The 25,031-nt window shown below is 40.7% G+C and overlaps 1 protein-coding gene across 2 annotated transcripts in view; it reads right to left on the bottom strand.

Annotated features, from left to right (window-relative positions):
• Positions 1-25,031, bottom strand: part of LOC121859378 (protein ANTAGONIST OF LIKE HETEROCHROMATIN PROTEIN 1-like) — a gene marked incomplete in the record, with an annotated part of 151,949 nt that overhangs the window by 86,556 nt on the left and 40,362 nt on the right. For both annotated transcript variants that reach the window (XM_042356156.1, XM_042356157.1), the window contains 2 exon segments: positions 19,041-19,189; positions 22,673-22,804. In XM_042356156.1, coding sequence (XP_042212090.1) covers positions 19,041-19,189; positions 22,673-22,804 — 281 coding nt within the window.

Genomic DNA, 25,031 nt, shown 5'->3' with positions numbered 1-25,031 from the left:
GGCATCACGGATTTTTTGGGGATGACGAGGCATGCGATCGGACGTTGTTTGGCCGGGACGTTAACAGGCGCAGGATCGTACATACAATATAATGTTATCAAACCATCACAATCCAGGCAGCTGTCTATCTGCAGTTTCTCTGAGACCAAGTGTCCAGCTTGCCAGAGCTATGCTCCGATATCTTTCCTATTTGAATCTTATGCTCGAAGGTTTGGGATCATTATTTTTCTGGGTTAGGGACAAAGTCACCATTCTCCTAGTCCACTACTGATCACAAGGGAAGTACTAAACTCTGAATCAGCTTGACTCAATCATCGCCTTTTTTACCTCACCTGCCTTCTCAGTCCTCTTTCTCCAACTCTTACCTCCCTCTGTCTCCTGTAAAGCCTCCGCCTTGGACTCGAATATCTTCAAGAAATCATGAGCCCTATAATGCCAATCCTCTCTCTGTGCTTTGACAATGCCAGTTCGACCACAGAATCTTCAGTTCACCCTTGAAAATACAATATGTGGGCCCCGATTTACAGTCACGACACATCCAAACTCAGGACAGAGAACAATTGGGCACTTGCAAGTAATTATGTCAAATAACTGGTCCAGTTGCTTGGCAAAGCTGTATAACTGCAAGTTTTCCTCTCCCAAGAGATATCTCTTGCCTTTCCCAGCTGTCATCTCACTAATCTTCTTCTGACTTGTTATGACTGGAGGCAGGCCGTTAGCCAGAGTGTACTGTGCCAAGACATTTGGTCATATCACTGGCAATGTCTTTGTTTGTGTAAGTTCTTTGGTTCTTTTCACTGATTTGCCTGATTAAAACACCGTATCTCAAAGCATCTCTCAATGTAGGCAACTCCGACTTCAGGAGCTCTCTCCCAGACCAAGATAGTGACTGAGATGGCTGGATTTTGGTTCCGTCCTGACACAAGCAGCCGCCACAAATATTATCAACAATTCATCAAATGCAAACAGAAAAAAAAAAATATTGTTAGTTGGGTTGTTAAGAACCAAGTCGAAAGCAATGTTCACTATTTAATTGTAATACACTAATGCAACTGTCACGTTAGATTTTCGATAAATTTCACGCTAAAATTTACCCAAAAAGGCTGCAAAATATTGAAACTGAAATTATTTTCTGTTTATATACAATAATCACCAAAAAGTGATGGGCCATTAGTTTTAGCTGATCTTCCCTCTATGACACACCCTATTAATACCCCAGTGACAACCCTATTAGCTGATCTTCCCTCCTATGACACACCCTAGCGCGGTAAGGTTGCACAGTGTGTGTCTCTGTTGCGTTATCACTGACGTCATATGACGTATCGGACTGTGATTGTCCATGCATCCCTACCCCCCTCTGCTGCTAGCTGTAATTGGCTTAAAGTAATATGACGTGTCCACCCGGGGAGGGAGGGAGGGAGGAAAGACGACGCTTGACCTAGCCGCGGCAGTTTCATCCCTCCAGGGCCCGTATGCCGACCCATCTCTTCTACTAACGTAAGTGTTACACCTAACTTTTAGTTTTCCTAACCTAACCTTTATTTTTCCTAACTTAACCTTTATTTTTCCTAACCTAACCTCTTCTATATTACTTGTTTGTGCATACCATCATAAAGTTAAGATAAAATTTTTACTACAACATAGTTGTGTGTCGTCAAAAAGTGGAGTTTGGGGGTCGGGCCAGTCTCTATTGGAATTAATCCCATATGTTCTGTTGTTCCATTTACGCGGATTTCACTTTCCGCGGTACCCTGTGGGTTCAATTGACCGCGTAAATCGGGGTACTACTGTATATGAATCGGCCAACCTAGAATGCCAAAGAGCCATCATGCCGTTACAAAGCTGGAACACTAATTCTAAAGCTCTCAAAGATGTTATCTCTAAAGATTACACTAACTATGAAATGCCTGTAAACCAATCTGTTCTTGGAATGATTTGGGATAATAAAACAGACATACTGAGCTTAAAACCACTCCACTTCCCTGATTCTAGTTCCCTTACTAAAAGATCCTTGTTGAGCCAAATATCCCTGTTGTTCAATACTTTGGGTATAATGAGTCCCGTAACAATTAAAGGAAGAATTCTCATGCAGGAAGCTTAGTGGGAGAAAGTAAGTTGGGATACTACACTAGAAACTAACTTTATCAAAGAATGGGAAGCATTAAAAGAGGAATACATTTTAGCCACACAAGTTGGTTTTCCAAGGAGGTTTGATTACCCGGGAAATAAGCCTCAACTACATGTGTTTTGTGACGCCTTGGCAAAAGCGTATGGAGCAGTGGATGAGCCCGGGAGGGCACAACGACATTCACTGAGTGACTTAAAGGCAAGGAATAGTCACAAACGATCTAAGCGACTTCATAAAGAAAACGTGTTGTGGTCGCCATGATGCTGACCAGAGATAGTATAAGAAATTGTCCCAAACACAATAATTGAGAGACATAAACAAATTAAAGTCACTCTACTTCCTCACTGTGCTAATAAGTATAAATACCGTATATAAAATCCTCGTGGAACTTAGTATTTCAGCAATTACAACACAAATTCGTGGAGCCTTCTTTTGTGTGTATTTATAGCTGAATCACCAGGCAAGAAGATGATGGGCGTGATGCGTATGATGGGGGGTGAAGGAGGGGGTTTTGAGAATTGCAATTAAATGCCAGGTAGCGACGTGTCCTCCTAATATTACTTATTAAGTAATTATTAGATGTTTTAATTGCCTGTATGTTGGCCTAGCGAGTTAACTAGGAATTAACATACCTAGGTAACATGCTGAGCGTCGCATTCTGAGTTGAACAAAAAGAAGACTTTACTCCAACTAGAATTGACAGCAATTGAGGTATGGACTCGCTTAGCAAAATATGTAAATGAAACAGTTTTGCTGTCTGTCCAAATCTTCATTTGGACAGACAGTGAAATCTGTCTCCATTGGATTGCAAAACAAGATAGCCACATTCCCTATGTCAGGAATCGGAGAGAAAATTTTAGAAATGCAGTCCTGAATTCAATTTAGGCAAGTGTCATCTAAAGGCAATGCAGCAGATATATTGTCCAAAAAACTCATGAATGACCAATTATGGTTTGAAGGTTCTTCTTGGCTGACTTCAAACGAATGGCCTGTTCAAAAAGAGTACAAAAAGCGTTCTGATGAAGCAGTTGTACACATGAACCCAGTCACAATTACGGATCGGTCAGCTATAGACATTACAAGATTTTCTTCTCTGAACAGATTATTATCCACTACTAAAATAGTTTTTGACTTTTTTTGAAAAGCAAACTAGAATGAAATCTATTATTCCCTTGGACTACTGGATAAAACAAGTACAAGGTGATGAGTTCAAAAAGGTTAAGGGCTTATTGTCCCAAAAGATCCAAAAATGTGTAAACATTAACTAATCAAGGATTTAGGACTGTTCCTAGGCCAAAAGGGGTTCATAAGATGTAATGGGAGGATAGAGAAAGCTGATTTACCTTTAGTTACACATTTTCCTATCATCTTACCTAAAGAAAGTCATTTGGCTAAATTAATTGTAGAAGAGGCTCACCAAACCTCTCTACATGGTGGAATGGCTGAAACTCTAGCCTACCTAAGGAAAACATACTGGATACCTTAAGGACGACAAGCTGTTAAGCGCTATCTAAAGAATTGTATTCACTGCAAGAGATACGAAGCAAGACCGATGTCTTATCCAACACCTCCAGACCTGCCCTCTGATAGAATACAGGGAACAAGACCCTTTGAGGTTACAGGTGTGGGGCTATAAACCTTACGGAGGAAATATCCTCCCCAAAAAGTGAATATTTGCCTCTTCACTTGTGCTTATACCAGAGCAATACATCTGGAAATAGCAGAAGATTTGAGTTCTGATACATTCATGAATTTGTTTAGAAGATTTGCTGCCCACCGCTCGTGCCCAAGAAGATTAATTAGTGATAATGGACAAACTTTGTCGGAGCAGCCCCTTCAGTTAAGTCCATCATGGAGTGTAAAGAAGTAAGTACTGTCCAACTTTGCAGGTGAGGAAATGTAGTTAGACATTTGTTGCATCAAGAGCCCCTTTGCAAAACAGGTTCACAGAAGGAATGACAGGAATAGTAAAGAACTGTCTGAGGAAGAACCTTCATAAAACTAGAACAACTCTTGATGAATTGAGGACGGTAGTCACAGAAATAGAAGCTAGGATTACCACCAGATCACTTATGTATGTAGATGACTCTAACCCTATCATAGAAGCCTTAACTCCAGCTCACCTGTTGTATGGTAGATGGGTAGATCCCTTTCCTTCTTTAGATGTACAGGACGAACTGGAGGATCCGAATGTGTTTGACCTCGCTTCTGAACAGACGTAGACAAAGTTACAAAAGGTTACAGAAGATACTAGAAAGCTGGGACCAACAATGGACTAATGACTCCTTGTTGAGTCTCCAAGAAAGAGCTTACGGTGCTCTCCCAGCAACGAATAAAGCTTTGCTCAATCCTGGAGAGGTCGTTCTGCTGAGAACAGAACGACCTCGATCACGGTGGCCATTGGCAAAAATACTGTCTGTTCCTTTAGAGTTGTCGAAAATCAAAGTAGAAGGGTCTAGTGATGAGGATGAACCGGTCGACCAAGGTGACCAGGGAACATCTCCTTCCACTAGAGCAGCCGCCTTGGGTTCCCAAAAGCTTTGGAGGGGATTGCTTGCTGAGGGCCACATAACATAATACAGTACGACACATCATTTCCTCCCCGGGCTCAGCATGTGGGAATTAATTTCCACCTTTATCCTCCAGGTCCTTGAAACACCGAAGTAGTAATCTTGTGTGTTATTGGACTTGGAATAACAATCCAATATGTAAATAATTTGCTAATTAATTAATGATTTAATTAACTAGTTAGGTTAGGGAAATGATTACGCGGAATGTACAAAAATTAGTGGTAAAACACTAGTTGGCACCAGCAAGATGCATTACTTCACGGGAAATAGTGCAGTATTCCTCTTTCTCTATGGATTACGTTAATATCGTTTAATTTACACGATATCGGTGGTAGTAGTTAACTAAGTGTAAATATGTATTTCTATAAAGAAATATTATGATAAAGAAAAATAATAATGAATATTTAGTTCTTGTTTATGAATGACTGCGCGATTGTCACGCAATTGTACAAGGCGGTAAAAGCGCCATTCTCGTTTCAAACTTCATGGAAGGCAGACGCAACTCTCCAAAATCTAGCAGACAGACGGCAACCCTGAGATATTCTAGCTTCTCAGTTCCTTCAAGACTCTCTACAACTTATAGCAGCCCCTAAAATAATAGCTAAGTACTGTACCTTTTTAAAGTTAAGGTGATCACTTATTCTTGGGTACCACTATCTTAAGCTTACAGGGCTAGCTTAGGTAATTATATTATATTATTTTATATTATATTTTAATAACTTTCATTTAATATCTACAATATTATTGATATTTTATTTATATTTCATTTATATTATATTCAATAAACACAGTTACGTGGATTATTACCTTACCAAGTACAGTATCCTTATTACAGTGGTCCCTCGGTTAACGAGCGCCTCGGTTAACGAGATTTCGGTTAACGAGTTACCTCCCATAAGATTCTTAACTTCGGTTAACGAGCAATCCCTCGGTTAACGAGTTTCTTACGAGCCGACCTCAACAAGTTTTGGCTTGCATTTGGCGGTCAACCAGCTTTAGTATGTCCACCAAAACATTAATCTGTTCTAGGGCTTAAATTCCTTACTACAGTGGCCTCGGTTAACGAACTCAATCCGTTCCAGAAGGTCGTTCGTTAACGAAGCGTTCGTTAACGAAACCATTGTTTCAATGGGTTTTTGGAGTAGTGGTTCCAGCTCACCGAAATTTCCTAAATTCAACAAAAATGGTGAAAAGTTCACTTACTTTGAGGTGTGTATGTGAAGGCTCTGGATGATGATGATGATGATGGGATTTAGAATGGGGTGGAGGAGAAGGAAGAAGAAGGCATTGGGGTGGAAGAGAAAGTCACCCATGGTGCCATTTCACCCATAAAATTTTAGCTCTGGTTTAATTCAAGATTATTTTCTTTAAATCAATGCTGCACTGCATTATATATTGTCAATATATAAAATATATTTCAAAATGACCAATAATTTGCTTGGAAACACAGAAAAAAAGCATTTAGTTGAAGAGTCTCAAGCAAGATGTTACCTCCAGTGAAAACAGAGAAGACTGGCGCCTGTTTGCTGTGTTAAGAGGCTGGATGCAGCGCATTAAACTAGTCACTTTACCTTCAATTTCGTTCAATAATTGTTAAAATGACTAAAAAATTGAATATTAACCTTTTAAAATTATTGAATAGTATAAACTTCTTGATATTTACAAAAATAGTAAGAATTTAAGCCCTAGAACCGATTAATGTATTGGCGGACTGATACTAAAGCTGGTTGCCCGGTCAGTGCAAGCGAAAACATGTTGAGGTCGGTTCGTAGAGATTCGTTAGCGAATTTTTTTAGATTAACGAATTGAAGATCATATGGAAGGCAGTTCGTTAATCGAAATTCGTTAACGAGTGTTAGGTTAAGCGGTCACTGTATTTTTTAGTAAATATCAAAGAAGTTTATACTATTCAATAATTTTAAAAATTTAATACTAAATTTTTTAGTTATTTTAACAATTATTGAACATAATTGAAGGTAAAGTGACTAGTTTAATGCATGCAAGTGCTATTTAAAAATATTCTTATTAACAAGTTTAACTTTAAAAAACACGTGTTGACATTGTTTGAATCCAGCATGGGGCCTAAGAGATAAAGAAAAGCGATTTCAATCCAAACCAAGCAGGAAATCATAAAAAAACATGAACAAGGCACTAGAACAAATGAGCTTAGCAAAGAATATGGCATGTCGACCAACTGTGTCGACAATTCTGGCACAGAAAGACAAATTTAAAGAAGTGAAAGTGAGAAACAAATCTACAAGAGTGTTTAAAAGTAGATCCCTAATTGCAGAAACTGAGAGGTTACTTCTCATCTCGATTAGGGAAAAACAGATGAAAGGTGATTCAGTTTCTACTGAATTCATTTGTGAAAGAGCCAGGGAGATTTACGAACATTTAAAGACAGATCAACCTGGTTCTTCAGGCACAGAATTTGAAGATTTTTGGGCCAGCAAAGGCTGGTTCGAAAAATTTAAGAAAAGAAGTGACATTTTCAGTGTTGTTAGGCATGGTGAAGCTGCTAGTGCAGATAAGGAAGGGGCAGCAAAGTTTTTAGTTGAATTTAAAGAACTGATGGAAGAAGAAATTATCTTCCACAGCAAGTGTTCAATGTGGACGAAACTGGGCTGTTCTGGAAAAAGATGCCCAAAAGAACATTCATCACCAGAGATGAAGCCTCTTTACCTGGGCATAAGCCCATGAAAGACCGCCTCACTCTATTGCTTAGTGCCAATGCTTCAGGGGATTTCCGACTGAAGCCAATGCTTGTCTACCACTCTGAAAAGCCCAGGGTGTTCAAGCAACAGAAAGTGGTAAGAACAAAGCTTGGAGTTTATTGGAAGTCCAACTGTAAGGCATGGGTGACAAGACAGCTCTTTAATGAATGGGCTGTTGATGTGTATTGCCCTTCTGTCAAGAGCTACTTAACCACCAATAAAATTCCTTTAAAGGCTCTTCTCCTCATGGATAATGCTCCTGGTCATGACCCCGACCTTACCAGGAATTTGGAATATCAATTTGACTTTGTGAAAGTGTTGTTTTTGCCTCCAAACACTACATCAATCATACAGCCAATGGACCAGAATGTGATCAGCAACTTCAAGAAGTTGTACATGAAGAAAATGTTTAGGTGTCATCAGGCAACTTCCAATGATCCTGAACTAACACTGAAACAGTTCTGGAGGACACAATTCAACATCCTGGAGGCTGTAAAATTGATTATGTCATCATGGCAAGAAGTCTCCACTAGATCCCTCAATTCTTCATGGAAAGCACTGTGGCCATCAGTAGTCCATGATTTTGAGGGATTTGAGGCAGAAACAGAGTTAGACCAGGAGATTGTGTCCATTGGTCAGTCATTGGGCCTTGAAGTGGAGGAGGAGGATGTGGAAGAGCTTGTGATGTCTCATGAGGAGGAACTTACTCCTGATGACTTGAAGCAGCTGGATGAGATGTTACAGGTAGAGGCTGACAGTGGTGAGGAGGAAATTGAAAGTGATGACCATATGTCAGCTAAACAGTTGAAAGATGTGATTTACTACTGGGAGAAGTTCAGGGAACTGGCTTCAAAGCACCCAGAAGTGGAAAAACTGAACTAACTTTGAGTCATGTTGAGGACTCAGTGGTCTCCTTCTAAAACATAAGTTAATGGTGAGGAGGAGAGATGCCCCACAGACCACAAATTGACACTTTCTTCAGTAAAAGGCAGAGGGAACAAGAAGCTATCCCTCAGCCTTCCACTTCAAGAAGGAGAGAGGATGTTCATGGTGGAGAATCTGTCAGTCCAGAGGTTCCTGACATTTTCATGGAAGGTGACTCACCTTCCAAGAAGCAGTAAAATGCTTCTCCTCCACCTCCACTTCCTTCTCTTCTCCCTTCTCCTCCTCCACCTCCCACTTTAAATTCACATCATCATCATCATCCAGGAGCCTTCTACATACACACCTCAAAGTAAGTGAACTTTTCTACCTTCTTTGTTGAATTTAGGCAATTTTCGGTGAGCTGGAACCAATTACCCAAAAACCCATTGAAACAATGGTTTCGGTTAATGAGATTTTCGGTTAACGAGCAACCTGCTGGAACGGATTGTGCTCGTTAACCGAGGGACCACTGTACTCTTAGATGATCTATTAGGTTACTGTGGTGTGACCTCATTTGGACATAACTGGTTGGAAATAGGCTTGTTTTAATAACTAAAATGCATGTTTTATTCCCTGAAAATATGATAGGTGGAAAACTGAACAGCAGATGCATCTTGAGTTATCTTTATTCTTCAACAGATTTAAGTTGGTATTATTCTAGTAATTTTACTTTACAGTTAAAGAAGACACTTTGAAAGTGAAATTAGTGTTGTTTGCCCATTTTCTTAATATATCATCCTGGCCTTGAGTTCAAACATGGAAATAGATAATGTTATGAATGTTGAAATTGATGGATGAATTATTTCAATAGTAAGATATACAAACCAAACTTGAAGCATTAAATTCATTGAACCAATGTACTGTATTTACACATTTCCATCACCTGGCATTCAGATGAAATTTTATATGCCCCACACACACACATTTATTCTCCCCAAATTTATGTATGCGTCACCAACCTGGTCGTCTTCTCTCAACTCAACCCAACAACGTCAGCTAGAGAAGGTACAGAAGAGGGCCTGCAGAATCATGCTTAGCGCAGACTAATCCGGTTACAACAACGCTCTCTCCACCCTGGAAATGCCATCCCTCAGTGACCTCCACCACCAAGCACTAGCAGGATTTGGCAGTGGACTACTGCACCATCCTCGGTATCGCCACCTACTGCCACCGGCAGTCCCCCGCCCACCTCGCGCAGTCCGCCACTACAACAAAATTCAGCTCATGAGAGCCCACACTGACAGATATAAAAATAGCACCATCCCATCTATAGTTAAAATAATAAACAGCTCCTGATTTATGTACTGTACAGCCCTGTAAATGTATTGAATGTATATTATTATGTCTAAATCACATGCAAGTTTGTATATTTTCAGCCATCGGCTGCAACTCTATTAATAAACCGTTTATTACTATTATTATCATTACACAAGCACACACACACACACACACACACCGGGTCTGTACACCACCTAGGCCACCACATCCAAAATGTCCTGGACACGTCACTGGGCCTGAGGCTGTCCATAGCTTCAACTGTGCACCAGATGTTCCTGAGGTCACCAAGAACATTGTTTCTCTGGCACAGCAAGCTGGCTTTGATGAGGTCAGAGAAGAGGACATCACTGAGCTTCTTGTCTCTCATGAGAAGGACCTCAGAATGAGGACTTGTTGGAGCTGGAAGAGTAAAAGAAGAAGCAGGAAGCATCTTCCTTACTTTAACTTTTGCAAAACTTGAAACAATTCTGGAAAGCATGCAGGACCACCAGCCAGATAATATTTGATCTGGGCCTGATGCTGAACACAGCTTTAAGATTTGTAATGGCCTCGAGGATTTGTCCAGCTGCTACAAGGAGCTTCACTGCCAGAAGAAAGAGCAGGCAAAGGAGGCCAAGGTCACAGAGTTTTCTTAGGCCTGTTCATAAGTCTCAGCCAGATGAGCCTCAACCATCAACTTCCTCTGCTGTCTGTGACCTTGTTAGGTAAAAAAAAAACATCAGCCAGCCCCTCAGCTAGTCTCCACCTGCATTCAATGGGTTTGAGGACCCTGACAACCCTGTACTCTTCACCCAGTAAGCTTAGCCTAGCCAATATATTCCTCCAGCCTCGGGGAGGAATGCTGACTCAACAGTTCAACACAGGTATATACAGTATTTACTGAACATCCTTGCTTGCCAGTGGGCACATCAGAGATATGCCAAGGGTAGATGGGAGTTTTTGGAGGGTGGCCAGTCCCTAACCTTCTGAATTTGTTATGTTCTTATGGGATTACTTGTTTCAATAACCGTTGATTCACTATCCAACAATTTCTCCCAGTCCTTATATGAGTAGGTTATATGGGTACACCTGTACATCATCTTAATTGCGATGCATGTTATGTGGGTGAAGGGAGGTTGGGAACGTAACCTACACTGACCCAGCTAAAGGAAAGGTCACGGCAGACTTAGCTCCAGGGGATTAATTGTCAGTAATGGCTAGTGCTACTTGTGAGCAGGGCTGAGCTAGTGACCAAGTTAGTGAAGGTCAAGGAAGAAAACTTGAAATTAAAGGAAGTGACAGCGAAGATGAAGGAAGAAGACATGAGACAAGGAAAGCCTGTGTCTGACGAAAACTCTGGCGAATGGAAGGTTGTGGGGAGAGGAACAACCAAACTGGTGGTGAGAAAAGACACCAACGAATAAACAACAGCTAAGTGTAAAGACTCTTTTAGTCCTCTGATAGACGAATTGGACGTTAGCATAGTCAGGGACAGGGTTGACAAGGAAGGTACAAAAACCTTAATTGTTGGCGATTCCCAGGTACGGTACCTGGATAGAGCTTTTTTGTGGTAAAAATAAAAATAGAATGAGGGTGTGTTTACCAGGAGCTGGGGTGGGGGATATAGTTGACAGGATGGACAATATCTTGTCTGGTAATGGGAACAAACCCATTATCTACCTCAGTGCAGGAGGCAATGATATTGGCCGGTGTAGGAGTAAGGAGCTCCTTAATAAGTTCAAGACAGCTATAGAGCATATTAGGTTGAAGGGAGGGATCCCTATCATATGTGGTGTCCTGCCTTGAAGGAGAGTTGGCAATGAATGGTTGTCAAGGGCAGTTGGTGTCAACGGCCGTCTTGACAGATACAGTGGTCCCTCGGTTAACGAGCACAATTCGTTCCAGAAGGTTGCTCGTTAACCGAAACCATTGTTTCAATGGGTTTTGGGGTAATTGGTTCCAGCTCACCGAAAATTACATACAAACGAAAAATAAATGCAGTAAAGTACACTTACTTTGAGGTGTGCATGTAGAAGGCTCCTGGTTGATGATGATGATGATGGGAATTAGAATGGGGGTGGAGGAGAAGGAAGAAGAAAAGGCATTGGGGTGGAAAAGAAGTCACCCCATGCGCCATTTCACCCATAAAACTTTAGTTCACTTGGTGTAATTCAAGATTATTTTCTTTAAATCAACACTGCACTGCATTATATATTGTCAATATGTAAAATAAATTTCAAAATGACCAATAATTTGACTGGAAACACAGAAAAAAGTGTTTATGTTGAAGAGAGTCTGAAGCAAGATGTTACCTCCACTGAAAAGACACAGAGACTGACGTCTGTATGGTGTGTTAAAAGGCTGTTTGGCGTGCTAAAAACTAGTTTCCCTGTACTTAAATTATGTTAAATAATTGTTAAAATTACTAAAAATTTTAATATAAGACTTTTAAAATTATTGAATAGTACAAACTTCTTGATATTTACTAAAATAGTAAGGAATTTAAGCCCTAGAACCGATTACTGTATTGGCGGACTAATACGACAGCTAGTGGGCAAGCGAAAACATGTTGAGGGGCACTCGTAAGGAATTCGTTAATCGAGGGAATGCTCGTTAACCGAAGTTAAGAATCTTATGGAAGGTAATTTGTTAACCGAAATTTCGTTAACCGAGGCGGTCGTTAACCGAGGGATCACTGAATTGCAAGTCAATATCAGTCCCATTCATTGAAAACTGGGACAACTTCTACGGCAGAAGGGACCTTTTGCTAGGGATGGGATACATCTGTCTAGGGATGGGATGGCAACCCTGGCTGGCTCTCTCGAGAGGGCAGTTCAAAAGATGTTGAAGTCTTTAAACTGCTAGGGGAACATATGAGCACGGGGTGGAGGAGACTGCAGTGGGAGTGGGTAAACAAAGTGAAAGATTACAGAGAAATAGTGCTAGGAATGATGACAAAACTAAATTAGGCAGGAAGTTGAAACCTAAACCTGCAAAAAGAGGACCCAGAACAAGACTAACTGAACTGAATTCAGAAACAATTTGGGTATAATCAATCGATGGTAGGGAAAAATTAATCACAGGTGTAATATATAGACCTTCTAATCTTGATAGAGTTAATGAGCAACTTATTTGGGAGGAAACCGCAGGGCTTCCAGACATAGCAAAGTCCGTATGGTAGGCGACTTTAACTTTAGCCAAATAGATTGGATCGACCTTAAGGGTAACTCAGAATCAGAGGATTTTCTTGAAACAGTTCAGGACTGTTTCCTAAGTCAACATACAGCTGAACAGAGAAAACCTCATTAGTAATGTCGAGGTAGGGAACGAACTTGCAAACAGCGATCACAAAGAAGTACGATTCAAATTAGAATTTAATGCAGTCGCAAGGAAAATTCCATTGAAGTCCAAGATTTCAGAATTGTAAACTTTGATAGGTTGAAAAGGCAGCTGAGAGAAGGGGTATCACGTTTGGGGGTGAATTACATGGTCTCACGTGAGGAGACCCCACACAATGTACCCACAGAGGGCGACCTCACTTTACCTGGAGACCTGACAACGACAAACTCACAAAATATGATGGTTGAGGATGACCTGATCACGAGATCTGAGGTTTACGAGTTCCACAACAATTTAAATAATGAGTTACTTAATACACAAAGGCAGAATATACCATACAGAAAACTCAGATCAAACAACAATGACCCCAAATGGATAAATAATTCTTTAAAGAACATTATTGGTAAAAGGAAGGCTATAGATAGGAGAATAAATTGTGGTGAAGTTTACCTCTGAGATTAGTATAAGGTATTGGCCAGTAGGGTTAAGACCGAAGAAAAGCAAAGAGGAATAATGAAATGAAGGTAACAAGGGAGGCGAAGTTAAACTCCAAGGGATTCTTTAAAATGTATCAAACTAAAACACGACAAAAGATTGGACCATTACAGTCAGATACCGGTGAGCTAACTGAAAACGACGGAGAAATGAGCAAAAATCTGAATAGATATTTTTCAACATTTTTCACCACCGAAAATTTAAACATGATGCCTGAGGCACCGACTCTATACAGAGATAGTGAAGAAAATAGATTAAGCGAGATAGTAGTGACTAGTAGGGATGTTAATAAGCAAATAGACAAGCTAAAGCCTTATAAGTCACCAGGTCCCAATGAGATATTTGCCAGATTATTAAAGGAATGTAAGGAAGTGCTTAGTATGCCCTTAGCAAATTTGTTTATCATGTCCTTAAAAAAGGGTGTAGTACCAGAATCCTGGAGGAGCGCGAATGAAATATTGATTTTCAAGAAAGGAAATATATCTCTATCCTCTAACTACCGTCCAATCAGTTTAACATCAATTGTAGGCAAATTACTGGAAGCAATAATTTCAAACTCTATTTGAAATCACCTGGAGAAGCGCAAGTTGATCAATGATTCCCAACATGACCTCACAAGCGGGTGTTCCTGTCTAACTACAGTCTCTCCTTGACGTACGACAACCCGGACATACGACGTCCATGGTTGTATAAAATATTTTTCACATTACGTATATTCGAGTCCCGATGTTTGGTCGTAATGTGATGCCGTACGATAGCTTGGGTTGGGCCGCCTCGTGGTGTACAGCATCCACGTCATACCCCGCTCAGTTGGTGTTTGGCCGTCGTTGTTGTTAGTGATCGCGCTGTGTACTGACAAAATTTTTGTTTTTAATTCCCTTAAAATGGCTGGCAAGCGTAAAAGTGAGAGTTCTCATGGTGCTGAGAAGAAAAAGAGACAGTCAATTACTTTTGAGACGAAAATGAAAATAATAATGTAATATGAAAATGGAAAAACGGTAGCAACCATTTCAAGCGACCTAGGCTTCTCTCACTCGACGATATCAAAAATTTTGAAGGACAAGGAATGAATTCGTGAGGTAGTGAAAGGATCAGCACCTATAAAGGGAATAATAATAACAAAAAAAAGACAAGGTCCTCTTCATGAGATGGAGAAATTACTTGTGAGGTGGATGGAAGATCAGCTGCAAAAGCGTGTACCCTTAAGTCTTCTAACCATACAGGCTAAGGCAAGAAGCCTTTCCGAAAGCCTGAAGGAGCAGGCAGGAGATGAGTGCGACCAATACTTCACAGCAAGTCATGGGTGGTTCCAAAGGTTTACGAACTGCTACAATTTGCATAGTATAAAGGTGAGTGGAGAGGCAGCAAGTGCTGATGTGGGTGCTGCTGAAGCTATTAAGGAGGAGCTAGATCGTGTCATCGTGGAAGGAAATTATTTGCTTGAGCAAATATTTAATGAGGATGAAACTGGCTTATTATGGAAGCACATGCCAGAACGGACATACATCCACAAAGAGGCGAAAACAATGCCGGGATTCAAGGCATTCAAGGACCGAATCACACTTCTGTTGGGAGGGAATGTAGCTGGTTTCAAGGTAAAACCCTTCATGATATACCATTTAGAGAACCCAAGGGCATTTAAAAATGTCAGCAAGCACACACTACCAGTGTTTTATTGCAGTAATAAGAAAGCATGGATGACCCTAGTACTGTTTGAGGATTGGTTCCTGAGTTGTTTCATTCCACGAGCCAAGGAGTATTGTTTGCAACAAGGGGTTGCCTTCAAGATTTTATTAATTTTAGATAATGCTCTGGGACACCCACCACACCTGGACGACCTGCACCCGGATGTTAAGGTAGTCTACCTTCCACCTAACACTACCTCTATCATCCAACCCATCGATCAAGGTGCTATTGCTGCTTTTAAAGCGTATTATTTAAGTACGACCTTCGCTCAGGCTATTGCTGTTACTGAAGGTGAAAAAACGCTCAGAGAGTTTTGGAAGGACTACAACATTTTGCAATATACAAAGAACATAGCTGCAGCATGGGATGAGGTTACAGGTCAGTGCATGAATGGAATATGGAAGAAGGTCCTGAAAAGATATGTGAACAGTTTCAAAGGATTTAATGAAGATGAAGCAATTTCTGAGATTAGTAACAAGATAGTGCAGATGGGTAAACATCTGGAGTTAGAAATTGCGAATGAAGATGTTGAGCAGTTGGTGGAAAGTGTAGCAGAAGAGCTAAGTAAAGAAGATCATATTGAACTGGAGGCACAGAAATTTGCAGAAAAAGAAGAGAGACAAAATGTAGAAGAAGAACCTGCACCCCCCAAAAAGTTTTCAGTGAAACAAATGGTAGAGGCATTTCCTATTATAAATAAGGGGATGCAAATGTTTGAAGAAATGGATCAAAATGTTGAGTGTTTTGCAAAAGTTGACAGACTGATCCAAGATGCACTTCCTTGCTACAGGGAGATTTACAATGAAAAGAAAGGGCAAACTGTGCAGTCTAAATTGGACATATATTTTAAGAAGTCCTCCACTGCTGTCTCTTCATGCTCCACCACTGCTGCCTCTTCACTCCCTAAAGATTATCCAATACCTTCAACAAGCAAGTTTCCCCTGTATGTTAGCCTGTCTGAAGAAAGCGAACTTGATGACTCACACAGCCCTGTCTCCTCTGCTTCATCCAATTAATGTAGTCTCCATGCTTAATTAAAAAATTATTGAGGCCCTGTGTGTAAACAGCTGACTACATTAAAGGTAAGTGCACAGTAACACTTTATTCATTTTTCATTATTGATTACTTTTACTGTACCGTATTTCATTTTAGAATTTCTATGTATTATTTTCGCCTTTTCGACTTACGATCAAATCGACTTACGACCTGGTCGTCGGGACGGAACCCCGTCATAAGTCGAGGAGAGACTGTAATTTATTAACTATGATGTGGTATATCTTGACTTTAGCAAAGCCTTCGACAGAGTCCCCCATGAAAGACTAATAAGAAAAGTGGAGGCTCATGGCATTGGAGGAGATATTCTAAAATGGATTAGGGAGTGGTTACAGGAGAGGAAACACCGAGTGAGCATTAACAGCAGTAAATCCGATTGGAGTAACGTAACTAGTGGAGTACCCCAAGGCTCAGTACTTTGACCATTATTATTTATTGTATATATAAACGACATTGATATCGGCGCAGACAGCAACATAAGTAAATTTTCTGATGACACTAAAATATGGCGAGTAATTAAATTTGACGAGGACTCCGCAAAACTACAGGAAGATCTAAAAAAAAAAATTTGAACGGTTTGAAAAACAGCAGATGAAATTCAATGTGGGCAAATGTAAAGAACTTAGTCAAGGAGATGTAAACAGAAAAACCAGATACCAGATGAACAACGATTGTGAGAAAGATTTCAGAGTAATGATAAGTAGGAATCTTAAACCAAAAAACTGAGTATTTGCTCGAAACAAGACTAACAAAGTACTTGGGTTCATACAAAGGAGTGTTAGTTTCAAGACTAGCGAGGTCATCCTAAAACTATATCTTGCGCTTGTGAGACCTCACTTGGATTACGCAGTTCAATTCTGGTCACCGTATTACAGAATTGATATAGAATCCCAAAGAAAGAATTCAGAAGAGAATGACAAGACTAATCCCGGGCATCAGGAACCTTGAGTACAGAGACAGGTTAAAGCATCTTAATTTGCACTCCCTCCAGAAATGTAGAGTGAGGGAAGTCAGGGCTAAACAAAGGTGACATTACAAAGGTACTCAAACTATCCAACCCAAGAGCGAACTCGTAACAATGATTTTAAATAAGACAAATTTAGATTTAGGCGCAAAATAGTTACCAAACATCATCATAAACTCGAAAATGCTGGATAGCTTCAAACATAGGTTGGATGGATAACGTATATGAGTGATCAGGGTTGGGTGTAAATGGGACTGCCCAGTATGGGCCAATAGGCCCGCTGTAGTTTCCTCCATTCTTATGTTCTTATGCAATACCTCAACATATGTGAGGGACACCCGTGAATGTAGAATTTCATAAATAACAGTCTTTAATACCCTATCTTTAATATTATAGTGTATCATAAATTAGGGCCGCAAAATAAATAAAATTATAAAAAATTCTATTTAATCCCTCTAAATCAGGGGTGTTAAACATGCGGCCCACTGGCTGCTCCAGCTGCACCTTGAGGAGCTAAGAGCCCAAGACTCTATCTATTCCATTGAGTCTGTTCAAAGGCAAGTGCCTGTAGGATGTTTTGTGAATCTCAGTCCAGTACGTATCTGGTGCTTGAGCGACGGTAAGCTAAATGCATTGTTAGCCCTTTGACTAGTGGGGGTTCCCTCAGCTGAGAAAAATTGTCTGGTATTTGCTAGAATAAAATACTCAATGGGGTCTAGATCGCCCCCCCCCCCTTTTCACCAGAAAATTCCAATATTCTTTATTTAATGCAATATTATACTCAGGCATTTTTGTATAATACAAAGTATATACCAATGACTTAAGAATATCTCCCTAATATCAAGTGTGCAAGGCTTCAAAATGGCCCCAAAATGTCCCCAGCTGTGAGGGCTCACTGTGCTCACTATGTTCCCCCACCCACAACTTCTTGGACCCCTCCCTTTTGATATTCCTGGATCCACCCCCGAATTAGACATTGTTTTAATGGTTAACTGTGGTTCTAAGCATGCCACTGTATGAGTTGCGAGACGGGCCGACCACTGGGCGTGTACCAGTATTAGACATAATAACTCTGATGCGGCGGGCTCTTGCTGGGACATTCACACGGGTAATAGTCCTGCACAGTCACTCAAGGCAGTTGGAGTGTCGCAAATATCGGAAGCAGTGTCCATTGTTCTCTTTTTACTTTTGAGCCGTAATCATGTTATCAAAGAAAAGAACAATTAATGATGAGCATCAGGTGGTACAGGAGAAGTTGAAAATCTTTTATTGTCCTTTTTTGTTGAAATGAATGGAAAACTGACATGTCTGATTTGTAAGCAACAGGTAGCTGTTGCCAAAGAATACAATGTTCGAAGGCATTATGACACTAACCATGCTCCGAAGTATAATAAATATAGTGGTAAGATACATGAAGACAAAGTTAAAGAGCTAGAGCAGTATTAGAAAAGCAGCAGTCAATTACTGGATAATTTCTACTAATCTTTAAGTGTTTGTGCATGATTTTTTTTTGGGGGAGAAGCATGGCTGTGAGAATAACACAAAATTGTTTAAGGACATTGGCTCATGAGTGTTATATTACAAGTGACCAACTATGACTGAGTGTGGCCTGGGATGGGTGAAATTGAAATATTTTTCATTTATCATTTTATTCTTTTATTATATATTATACATTATCATTGTCACCTTACTAGTTTATTTATAAAAATTATTCACTATAATATGTCAAAAGTGTATACAAACAAATTCATAATGTTACAGGACAATAGGCTAAGTATAGCCTCGGCTAATGTACCATTTCTATCGTCCTCCGATCCCAAAGTTGCCAGATAAGAAAGTGTCAGCCTATATTGTAATTCTATTTAACACACAGACTCTTGGATGCTAATCACAATCTTTGGTTGACTTACCTTGAAGATGCTGAAGCTATATTCTCAGCAGAGCCCAAATAGTATAAAGCAGCCAACACGTGTTGTTCGAATTGTTCTAACTCAGCCACAGGCACTCCAGCCTCTACCATCTTCTCCACCACTTCCTTCTGCCACTCTCCCACCAAAAACTAAAAAAACAAAACAACCCATTAATTGTATCACTAATAGTGCACAAAATCATTCATAATTTTCATAACATACAGTAAAGGGTGTGAAGCATGACTCCTCTTAAGTCCCTCTATAATATACATTTCTAATGTAAAGATTTCCAGCAATCGAATGCATTTCACAAGTTTCTTAATTTTTGCTATTGATTCCCAACAAAAATAAAAAATTGGACTGAACGTGGAAATCCCACTTCAGAGCCAACAAGTCATCAACAAGTGACTGGATAATTCAAACCCCCTGGCATGGCCAGAGAGCATGATATGCTCGAATGACCAATTACTTTGACTGGCTGGATTAGTGTAAGCACTGTATATAGTTCCTGCCCAGTGAAACCATTTTTGAAGTGGTGACATCCCCATTAGCCGGAACAATTGGTGCAGAGCACTTAAAAGGATGAGAGATTTCCGGCTAACCAGGAGACTTTCTCAAACTAAAAAAAATTCCTGATCTCCAAAATCTTTTACATTTACTGGGAAAGGTTTCTCAGTGTCTAAACTATGCATCTTGCACACACACACACTAGCCCACATCTCCAGAATCTTTCTGGGTGCTGGGGATGATTTCCTTTAGTCTAAACTTCCGGAGTCCATAAAAGCAGTTCTAATTAAGTTAGAAACTCAATTTCTTTACTAGAATAATCCAGAATAGTTGATCTAAAAGTTTGGTAAAAATAAATATATTTAAAAATTCAAAATCTATATGATATGGGCATGAATGATGGTGTGTGTTACAGCAAAGACTGGTATTTTCCACTCCCATGGAATTGTGGGGGATTAGAGGGTCTCAAGTAACTGTCATGACCTGTCGCAAATGTCAGGTGGGGGGATTAGTGGTCTCATATTACTGACCTATTGATGGAATGTTGGGTTACCCTTACTTGGGTGGGGGAGTAGTGGGTCTCCAGACCTGAAGATGTCTTGAATAAACACAAAACCTAAAGTATTTTTAGGGCGATTGTGATAAGTATAAGTAAAAATGAGCAAAGTTGTATCCCTTCAACAGTGCATTACATAACATTTTAAAATATGGAGTGAGAAAGGTGTGGGTGATTAGAGAGATGGAGTGGAAAGGAGTGCTTCTCAACAGCTGATCTTTAACTTGACACTGTGCAGTAACACAACAAGACCCTCACCCTGGATGCTTGATATCTTAATTCTCACGACTTTTTTGTTTTGTGTGTGAGTACCCACCCACCCACTGTCTTGTCAGCTTTCTCGATTATATATACCGCCATCTCGAGAAACGAAAAACGTCTGTAGCTGTCGCCTTCATTGATTTCACTAAAGCATTCGACCTAGTCGACCACAATATAATCATCAACAAAGCTATTGACCTCGGGCTTCGGAGAAGTCTTATACCATGGCTTACAGACTTCCTCAGTGACTGACGCCAAGCTGTACGCTTCCGAGGGGCTGTCTCCACCTTTCAGTCACTCACCTGTGGCGTCCCCCAAGGCACCAAGATGGAACCACTCTGCTTCCTTATGCTCATCAATGATGCCCTAAGAGAAACCCCTGCTCGCTGGAAATATGTCGACGACTCCACCATTGGGATCAGCGTCAATAATTCTGCTCCTGACTATACCGCCCTTCAGGATTTATTGAAGTCTCCAAAACTGGGCCACCAACAACCATGTCACCATCAACCATACCAAGACCATGGTTATGCACATCAACCTCTCCTCCGACATTGTCCCACCTCCTTCCATTACTTTAGGTCAGAACACACTCCAGGTTGTAGATTCCACGAAGCTCCTCGGCGTCACCATAGACAACAAACTAAATTGGAAACCACACGTCAGTGAAGTTGTCAAATCCTCCAGTTTCCGTCTCCACCGCCGACTCAAGTCCCTCGGAGTTCCTGCACCCGAGCTCCTCAGTGTTTACACAACATTCATACTTCCCAAGCTCACCTATGCCTCCTCTACCTGGTCTTCCTCCCTAAATGCTACACAATGTAAACACCTAGAAAAAGTGCAAAAGAGGGCATGCAAGATTATTCTCTCCCCTTCCTACTCCACATGTAAAGAAGCCAAACACCAACTAAGCGCTCTACGGAGTGGGTGGTGTAGCCACGAGGCAACCCACCCCACGCGACGCTCTCGTACGGGACAGAAACGTTTCGGTCTCAAAAATACGCACATCATTTGAAAAATTTTTGGTACCGACTACGGCGGTCATATGTGCGAGTGGTCGTACCGACTGAGGCAGGTCGTATGTGCAGGTAGTCGTAGGTCGAGTATGTCGTAAGTCGAGGAGTAGCTGAAAGGAGCTAAGTGTGTCCTGATGATAGCCTGGGGTGGTGGGGGGGGGTCATCTATGAGATGCCTCAGCCTATCACACATATCCAATGAGGTCACATGACAGCATGAGCCAATCAAAGCGCACGAGCCTAGGACTTAAGTTATCCAAGTGTCTTCCCAGCCTCCCCCCACCCACGCACAGAGGACCCAGGAGCATGACGCAATATTTCGTCCTTTACCAAGAATCTTTGTTCCCAGGCCCAGAGCAGAAAGGTTTGGAGATATATTTTTTGCCATTTTCTCCTGATATTGCTTTATTTTATCCTCTGAATTAGTTCCTAGACCCGGAGTGGAAAAATTACACCATAACCCATGCGGTCTTCCCGCCCCATGCACTCAGCACATGAGGAAGCGGTTAAGCATGCTGCAGTCTTTTCTGATGCCAGGAACCTTTGTCCCCAGGTCTGGAGCAGAGAGGTTTGGAGATATTTTTTTGCCATTTTCTCAGATTTTTCAGTTAATTAATTGCGTACTACGGTATTTCATAATTGGAATTTGGTCCCGCACTCAGAAATAAAAATATGGAGAATATTTTTTTTTTAGGATATTCAGAAACTTCTCATGATTTTCAACCTCGGAATTTGTTCTCAAACCTGTAATTTAGAGAATTGTCTAGAAAAATTCCAAGCAAATTTAAATTCCGGCTATTGGAAGGTTCCGGGTTTGAGGGATTCCGGCTAACGAAGATATTATTGTACATCCTTCTTTCCTCACACAGCCAAATTGTGTAATGCTCTGCCTTCTTCTGTTTCCATACTCTGACAATCTGTCTCACTTAAAAAAAACCCCAGGTTTTCCAGCATCTTCATAATGTAGATTAACATAGTATTTTTCTCCTTTAATTTGTATTTTTTTTACTTTTATCGCCCCCCCCCCCTCCTTCCAGGCCCTGTTATGGGTCTTTGACCTGTACCCTGATGAACTAGTCCACATAAAAAAAAAGGGATCTTAACCCCTTGTGTATGGGGTCCCTTCTACGGTAAATAAAATTGTCTGGCATTAGCCAAATAAATATTAAAAGTGGCATTCTGTAGTGTAGGAGTAAGCATTTTTCTTTAAGCTCATCCTTTAAAGTTTCACACAAGTTCTACATCCTCTCTCACTAACTGTAATACAAAATTCAAACATTAAACTGTCTTACCTGATATAGAGATTTTGTGACTCTAAATGTGTTAAGAAATTGTGAGTCATTTAAGTCTGAGTCTAAGCAAGGAACACATTCAGTCTTCGTGTTGTCCTTCAGCTTTCGAGATCTCCGAGGTCTTTTCCTACCCTGAAATCATAAAACAATCATGATTTAAACATATGACTAAATATATAAAAACTTAAATAACATATAATTGTATAATTCAACAAATATTACCATAATATATAACTAATAGACACCATTTGCCAATGACCTCAATTCATTATTAGTCATTAGGGCAACAGTATATAAAAACCCTGTATATTTGCACAGGTTATGTTCCTGAAAACCTCATAAAAGCAGAATATGTGAAAGTGAATACCTTGATTCAATGGGAAAAAAGAGGATTAGGCTCCTACTGTACTGTAGGTCAGACTGAACATAGGGAGAGAGCACACATCCACTCTTTATTGGTACTGAGGCACAACTGACTAGTAGGCCAGTCACACCAACACATTTTGTGATAAGACTAAAGTTAAACGTATAGGGGGTCCTTGTTTTACATTGTTCTGTACTGATATACGTCATTTCACATACACGATGCTGACATGCATAGGAAGAAATTTTCATTATATGTCAATTGTTTCACTTATACAATATGTTGTCTGCATCATCCACTGTTTTATACTAAGTCTGTGAGTATCTGAATATGACTCATAAATACAATAGAACTTTGATAAACCGGACTAATTGAGGCAGAATGTGAAGGTCCGAAAAAAGCGAATCTATGGGCGGTCTGGACAAAACCCTGCTTATCTGGACTGTTTTCCGAAAATCAGACGTAAGTATGGTTGCTGATAGCTGTTTTCACTGATATGACTGTTTTGTATTGTGAAATTATTTAGTTAAAGGTGGCTTAATAAAAAGTGAAAGTTTTTATTTTTAGATGGCCATTTGTCCAATACTGCGTACCCATGAAAAAAGAACACAGGCGAAATCCTGGGTCATTTGGACAATATTTAGAGGTGGCTCAAGCCATTTGAAGTTAACACTACTGAAATTATTATTGATTTTTTCTAATTTCTTTATTTATGAACCGATTACTATGAAACTTTGCAGGTATATGTAGAATGCAAATTCAAACTAAAGTTGTTCTAACATTTTTTCTAAAAATGAGTAATGAGTATTTTGGCTGGTGCAGCTATTGGCAATGCAGAGGGGAGGGAGAGGCGGGTGTCAGTCGGGGTAGGGGGAAGAGGTTGTGTGCCAGTGTCTGACTGGTACAGTAGCATCAGTTGTGTGTGAGACGTGACGGTGGGTGTGTGTGCGTCGCTCTTGTTGCAGTATTACGGTTAGTACCATTGTCGGGGGCATGTGTCATTCTGGAGCAGAAACTCGGCCGCCGTCTTCTGCATCTCGCGTGTCGTCACCACATCCTTGAGCTTGTTGCCGAGAAAGCGTATGTGGAATGCATGGGGCCTTCCTCTGGACCAGATAATACTCTCTTCTCTCGCTTCAAGCATAAGTGGAAGGACATCAGTCAAGATGACTACAGCCCTCTCTCAGACCTCCCTCCAAGTTTGTACGAGAAACGAGATGACCTCATCTGTTACTGGAAACATCATCTGGGCAAGAAGCAGCAGCCACGTGATGATTACCGTGAGGTACTGGAGCTAGCAATCAGGTGTCTCGATGGAGCTCTACCCAAGTTTAATCTCCGACGGCCCGGAGCACTTCACCGAGCACGGTGGATGGCTAAGCTCATTTATGTCATGAAGATCCTGATTTTTGCTAATCAGTTTAAACTAACTGCTCGTGAGACATTAGGCTTGAAACGATTCACATTCTTTGTGCTAGAGGTGTATGTCAGTGCATGGTTCACGGCCTCCGTTCCATCCTCCGCTCCTGCTAATGATTTGCGGCTCCTCCAAGACCTGTCAGAGTACCACGACGTCAAAATATCAAGAACATGTCTCACAGTCTTCGGTCGTCACCTGTGGTACCTCAGTGAAGGCTTGGTGGGTCTTGCACTCTTCGATCCACAAGTTAATGCAACAATGAAGACAAACATAGTTCGGGCAATCGTTGAGAGGAAGGCGACCGAGGATTCACCAAAACGTGCTGCTCTTCCTGCCACATCTTCCCTTCCCACAAAGCAGCTCTCAGACTTTGCTTCTAGAGGATCAAACTTTCTATTTGAAAGTCTCAAAATGAAGACTTCATTTTTGTCCAAGGAGCCTGACACATGGTCTGATGATGAAGACTTCAAAACTGGCGTCGCAGTTGTGGGTGGTCTCAGAGTCATCAACGACACTGCAGAGAGAGGGATTGCCTTGATACAGGCATTCAACAGCAAGATCACGAAGAGTGAAGA

Source organism: Homarus americanus, unplaced genomic scaffold (genome assembly GCF_018991925.1).
Source record: "Homarus americanus isolate GMGI-L3 unplaced genomic scaffold, GMGI_Hamer_2.0 scaffold7626, whole genome shotgun sequence".
Taxonomy (NCBI): Eukaryota; Metazoa; Arthropoda; class Malacostraca; order Decapoda; family Nephropidae; genus Homarus; species Homarus americanus.
The sequence above is the reverse complement of the archived record's forward strand: the minus strand, read 5'-3'. Positions and strand labels throughout refer to the sequence as shown.